Below are 6,443 nucleotides of genomic sequence, written 5' to 3' on the forward strand. Positions count from 1 at the left end.
CTATCAAAAGGAGGGCGCAGGAGTTCCTCCCTGAATTCCCTGAAATTGGCTACTGGGCCAGCCTAGAAGCATCTATCACCAAGTTGCAAGAGACTATGGAGCAACTTAAGGAAGAACAGCAGAATCAGAACTGCATGCTCTGCAAATTGCTGAAGGAACAAGAGAAGCAGGGGCGTGAACTCCAAGAGATGAAACGCCAAAAGCTCTCCTCTCAAGTTGAGGGAGCATCCACTTCACAAAATCAAGGTTGTTGAGTCCTAACTCTGTGAAAACCTCTATCATTAGGAGCCTATTTTTTGCGTTTTTTTTTATTTTGTTTTCTATTTTTATCTTTCTTTTAGTCTCATCTTATATCTATCTTTGAGTCTTGTTCTTAGTTCATAATTAATAAAATTAAAATTTTATGCCTTAAAGCTATGAATGTCCTATGAATCCATCACCTCTCTTAAATGAAAAATGCTTTAATCACAAAAGAACAAGAAGTACAGGATTTCGAAATTTATCCTTGAAACTAGTTGAATTAGTTTGATGTGGTGACAATAATTTTTGTCTTCCGAATGAATGCTTGAACAGTGCATATGTCTTTTGAATTTGTTGTTTTAAGAATGTTAAAATTGTTGGCTCTTGAAAGAATGGGGGAAAAAGAGAACTGTTATTGAGGATCTGAAAAATCATCAATTTGATTCTTGAAGCAAGAAAAAGCAGAGAATACAAAAAAAAAAATATTTTCGAAAAAAAAGAGAAAAAGAAAAAATTAAAGTTGTGAACCAATGCAAAAAGAGTGTGCTTAAGAACCCTGGACACCTCTAATTGGGGACTCTAGCAAAGCTGAGTCACAATCTAAAAAGGTTCACCCAATTATGTGTCTGTGGCATGTATGTATCCGGTGGTAATACTGGAAAACAGAGTGCTTTGGGCCACAGCCAAGACTCATACACTAGCTATGTTCAAGAATCATTATATTTAACTAGGAGAATCAATAACATTATCTGAGTTCTGAGTTCCTATAGATGCCAATCATTCTGAACTTCAAAGGATAGAGTGAGATGCCAAAACTGTTCGGAAGCAAAAAGCTACTAGTCCCGCTCATCTAATTGGAACTATGTTTCTTTGATATTTTGGAGTCTACAGTATATTCTCTTCTTTTTATCTTATTTGATTTTCAGTTGCTTGGGGACAAGCAACAATTTAATTTTGGTGTTGTGATGAGCGGATAATTTGTACGCTTTTTGGCATTGTTTTTAGTATGTTTTTAGTACATTTGGTTTAGTTTTTAGTATATTTTTATTATTTTTTAGTTAAAATTCACTTTTCTGGACTTTACTATGAGTTTGTGTGTTTTTCTGTGATTTCAGGTATTTTTTGGCTGAAATTGAGGGTCCTGAGCAAAAATCTGATTTAGAGACTGAAAAGGACTGCAGATGCTGTTGGATTCTGACCTTCCTGCACTCGAAGTGGATTTTCTGGAGCTACAGAAGCCCAATTGGCGCGCTCTCAACGGCATTGGAAAATCGACATCCTGGGCTTTCCAGCAATGTATAATAGTCTATACTTTGCCCAAGATTTGATGGCCCAAACCGGCGTGGCAATTTAGCCTCAGAATTTCCAGCGTTTAACGCTGGAACTGGCATAAAACTTGGAGTTAAACGCCCAAACTGGCATGAAAGCTGGCGTTTAACTCCAGAAAAGGTCTCTACACATGAAAGCTTCAATTCTCAGCCCAAGCACACATCAAGTGGGCCCGGAAGTGGATTTTTCTGTCATTTACTCATTTCTGTAAACCTTAGGTTACTAGTTCACTATTAATAGGATCTTTTGACATTGTATCTGTACCTCATGACACTTTACACGTTTCTTTGTGTACCTTCCACGGCATGAGTCTCTAAACCCCATGGTTGGGGGTGAGGAGCTCTGCTGTGTCTTGATGGATTAATGCAATTACTACTGTTTCCTATTCAATCATGCTTGCTTCCATTCTAAGATATCACTTGTTCTTAACCCGGATGAATATGATGATCCGTGACACTCATCATATTCTCAACTATGAACGTGTGCCTGACAACCACCTCCGTTCTACCTTAGATTGAGTAGATATCTCTTGGATTCTTTAATCAGAATCTTCGTGGTATAAGCTAGAACTGATGGCGGCATTCAAGAGAATCCGGAAGGTCTAAACCTTGTCTGTGGTATTCTGAGTTGGATTCAATGATTGAATGACTGTGACGAGCTTCAAACTCCTGAAGGCGGGGCGTTAGTGACAGATGCAAAAGAATCAATGGATTCTATTCCGGCCTGATCGAGAACCGACAGATGGATAGCCGTGCCGTGACAGGGTGCGTTGAACATTTCCACTGAGAGGATGGGAGGTAGCCACTGACAACGGTGAAACCCTACATACAGCTTGCCATGGAAGGAGCTTTGCGTGTTTGATCAAGAAGACAGTAGGAAAGCAGAGATTCAGAAGATGGAGCATCTCCAAAACCTCAACCTATTCTCCTTTACTGCATAACAAGTACTTATTTCATGTTCTTTTGCTTTTCACAATCAATCCTGATAAATTCTGATATCCTGACTAAGAAGTACAAGATAACCATAGCTTGCTTCAAGCCGACAATCTCCGTGGGATCGACCCTTGCTCACGCAAGGTATTACTTGGACGACCCAGTGCACTTGCTGGTTAGTTGTGCGGGATTGCAAAAGTGTGATTGCAATTTCGTGCACCACTGTGTCGTGAGCTCGGGATCCCTGCTTCACAATCTCTCTTCTTTTATCTTTTCATTTTGACAAAGCCTGGGGTGGTTAAGAAGAAAGCTGCTAGGGTTTCTTTCCGAGCTTCCCAGGGGAAAAAGGTTTTCTCCATGTTTGATGAATCTTTTCGTGATTTCAAAAATTACTTTTTTAGGGTCCGAGCTGTTGAAGGAGCTCGGCCCTTTTTTCTGGATGAAAATGATGTGCCCACCTTTCCCTTGGAATGGCAAAAGAATGTAATGGTATCTAAATATACGTGGGAGATGTTAGATGAGGCTGAGCAAGCTTTTGTGACTGTGCTGGAAGAAAACTGGGGGCAGCCTCCCCATCTCGACACAAAGAAATTCTTAGCAAACCCCTTTCTCCTCCGAGCTGAGCTGGGTAGTGGTTAATTTTTTGTTTTGTTTGTTGTGTCAAGTTTATCTCTTATAAGATCTTTTCTGATTCGTAATTTGTTTTCACTACAAAAAAAACACCCATTCAGGTACACTTGAAAAGTGTAGCCAAAAGTGAAAAAAAATGATGCCTTAGGCTATGGCTACGCTTTTTGGGCTACGGCTACGCTTTTTGGAGTGATTCCTATTCGGCCGTTGCCTATTCTCAAAGGCTACGCTTTTCTGCACCAAGGGCTACGCTTTTGGCTTTTGAGAATAGGCTACGCTTTTCAAGTGATGCTGTCCAGGACCAAAGGCTACGCTTTTCAACTTTCATTTTTCTAGAATAGGCTACGCTTTTTAACACTACTACATCACTTGTAAAGCGTAGCCATATTGTATACCATAGCTACTTTTTATAAGCGTAGCCTTAGATCCCTCTTTTTTTGTATACTATAGCTACTCTATATAAGTGTAGCCTTAGGTCCCTCATTGTTTTTTTTTCTATATATATATATATATATAATTCTAATAATTTTTTGTACAACATAATATTTAATAATATGATTATATATATAATTATGTATTTTTAATTAAATAAATTAAATATTATAAAATAAAAATAAACACACAATTATATTAAACTAAAAAATATTCTGGCAAAAGACAGCAAATACATTCTAAAGATTCACAAGCACTGTAATGTTACAATATATTAGTACATAAAACAATGGATCCAACTATCCAATTGAACAATCATTCAACAATAGAGTAAAAAAAAATGAAACATGTCTAAACTACTACTTTCCATGTATCAATGAATATAAAGAGGATTATAAATTATTGTTGTATTTTGATATACTGGATTCGCACAATGCTTGCTCCTCTATTTCAGGATATCTCGAATCTTTCTTGGCGGTACTTTTATTTGATGCTGCTGCAGCCATCTATCAAAAGAATCACTAGTTGAGTTCTACAACAATATCAGAAAAGTTAGTTTAGTTCATACCTCTTCAGATCGCGCTATCATGCTTGGAGGACTAACAGCTAAATAAGCATAAGCCATTAACTCCAATGGCCAACCAGAAATCTGTATTGGAAAATATTGAGATCTGACCAAAAATAGAACAAAATAAGTTGGTAACAATTAAAGTTAAAAGTATTCATCAGAATGATATCTTAAAGGCATATCAGATAATATAAAGTCATCAAGAGAGAGTAAGAAACGAAAGGTTATGGGCTTATGGCCATTATGAAAACAGAAGCTATATCAGTAAATAAATAAAATTCTAAAAAATAACGAATTTGCTTAAAAAAAATGGTAGTACATTTAGTTATTTTTCATTAGTGTTCCACAGTTCAAAAATGGATATTTTTCATTTAGTTATCCTTCAGAAGACCAGAAAATCAGAACCCAGATTTCATAACCATAATAAAAAAACTATATGAGAATTATATGGGAGCATAACAGCAATAAAAAAATGTCTATGTATATAGATTCTGTTTACCCTGGTTGATTGGCTTGTTTCTGAAATGCTACATATATCTAACTCCTATTTGAGAATAGCATGTACAAAAATATTATAAAGTATATTATATAATACTTACATCGAATCTTGAAGGATCAAATATCCTTGGATTAGGATAAACCTGAGGGTCTTGGTGAATAGCCCTATACCAAACAAAAACCTTCCAACCTTTGGGAATAAGAAAACCTACACCATATATCAAAATGTAAATGATTCATCACTCTTCATCATTCTTACATGTATCTAAGCAATAATAATAACCATTATTAGAACCAAAAAATATAATTTTACAGAAACATTTGGGACTAACCATTCAGTTTGACATCATGCTTTGCCTCCCAGAATGTCATTAAAGAGAAGGTAATATAGCGCATAGTTTCATCAATTGCCTACACATACAGATGCATTATAATTATAAATATGAAATTTTACTTAACACAAGATAACATAGCTTGTATAAGAAAGTAGTAAAAATATATCTTATCACCTTAGAGAGGAAATCCATCTGCCTATATTCCTTCATTGTCATACCCTTCTGATTTGCTGGCCTCTGCTTTACGATCTCTTCCTGTTCTTGCTTAGCCTTTTGGAAATACTGAGGGTGCTGTTGAAGGATCAAAGTAGCCCACATGGTAGTGTGTCCAGAAGATTCATGTCCAGCATTCAAATACATTATCATAATGTCAATCACTTCATCATCAGCCAATTTCCTACCGTTCTCGTCTTCAGCATCAATCAGTTGATCCAACATATCTTTTGCTGTTTTGTTTGGATTTTCTAACTTCTCCTTTCTCCTCTCATTCACAACATTTTGAAATATGCTAACTAGATTCTTTCTAGCCTGAATATCACAGATCATATATATAATTAGTCAAATATGTATAATATAACATAAAAAGATTCTATTTAAAATGAAAAACATCCTGCATGCACCTTGAAGGCTTTGTGGAATGCAAAACCGGGAAGATCAATGCGCAAAGCTCTCATGCCATAGTTAAGCTTAGTGTATTCCTTTTCCAAAGCTTCCATAACAGAAGTGCTGGAGGCGCCAAGGAAAATGTGGATGATGATCTTGAAGGTAAGCCTTCTGAGTTCAGTCAGCAACTCAATTTGCCCCATCTTTGACCATTTTTCCAATTCGTTTTTCATGAGTTCGTCCATGAAAGCCAAGTACATGGAAAGTGGTTCCAAGCCAAATAATTAACATGCAACAAAAATAATTAACATGAAATCAATAAACTACTCTAGACAAATGAATAATAGCCCCCATTAGTACTTGATTTTTGTTTATTAGAACATTACCATTTACCACTACAAAGTAAACAGTGCTGATTAAGAAAGCAACAATCATTCACATACAGATCCAAGAATCAAACAGCTAACTGGTCAATAAGCATACTAAATGGAAAGGTTTCTGCCATTTAATCACCAAATACAACTAAAATCAATATCTAACTATTCTAACCCTTACCTCTTTGTTGATCAAATACACAAGACTTGTCCCTGTTTTTCTCTTGAGCCCAAACCTTAACTGTTCCAAGAACCAGAATTTTAGTTACATTTCACAAGGCCATTCGACCAAATTAAACACAGAGGAGAGAAAATCACTCACCTCTCTTTGCTTGTGATGGTAGTTATGTTAACAGAAATTGAATAAACTAAAAAAAATGGAGCAAGAGAATTATCAGAATTTTGAATTAGAGGAGAAAAGAAAGAAGATGAAGTCGCTGTCCTCACCTAGCAAAGAAACTCGAAGAACAGTTGGGTGAGTGGAACGCAGCTCCCTCTTAAG

The 6,443-nt window shown here is 36.3% G+C and overlaps 1 protein-coding gene across 1 annotated transcript; it reads right to left on the minus strand.

Moving 5' to 3' along the window:
* Positions 1–3,955: 3,955 nt before the first annotated feature.
* On the minus strand, positions 3,956–5,848 carry LOC130966194 (ent-kaurenoic acid oxidase 2-like; the record flags this gene model as incomplete). The annotated part of the gene is made up of 6 exons (XM_057890970.1): positions 3,956–4,069; positions 4,132–4,212; positions 4,731–4,837; positions 4,962–5,040; positions 5,139–5,492; positions 5,585–5,848. Coding segments are annotated over 6 exons (999 nt in total), but the record flags the coding sequence as incomplete, so codon positions are not given.
* Between the last annotated feature and the right edge of the window lie 595 nt (positions 5,849–6,443).

The sequence above is a fragment of the Arachis stenosperma genome, chromosome 3 (assembly GCF_014773155.1).
Source record: "Arachis stenosperma cultivar V10309 chromosome 3, arast.V10309.gnm1.PFL2, whole genome shotgun sequence".
Lineage (NCBI taxonomy): Eukaryota > Viridiplantae > Streptophyta > Magnoliopsida > Fabales > Fabaceae > Arachis > Arachis stenosperma.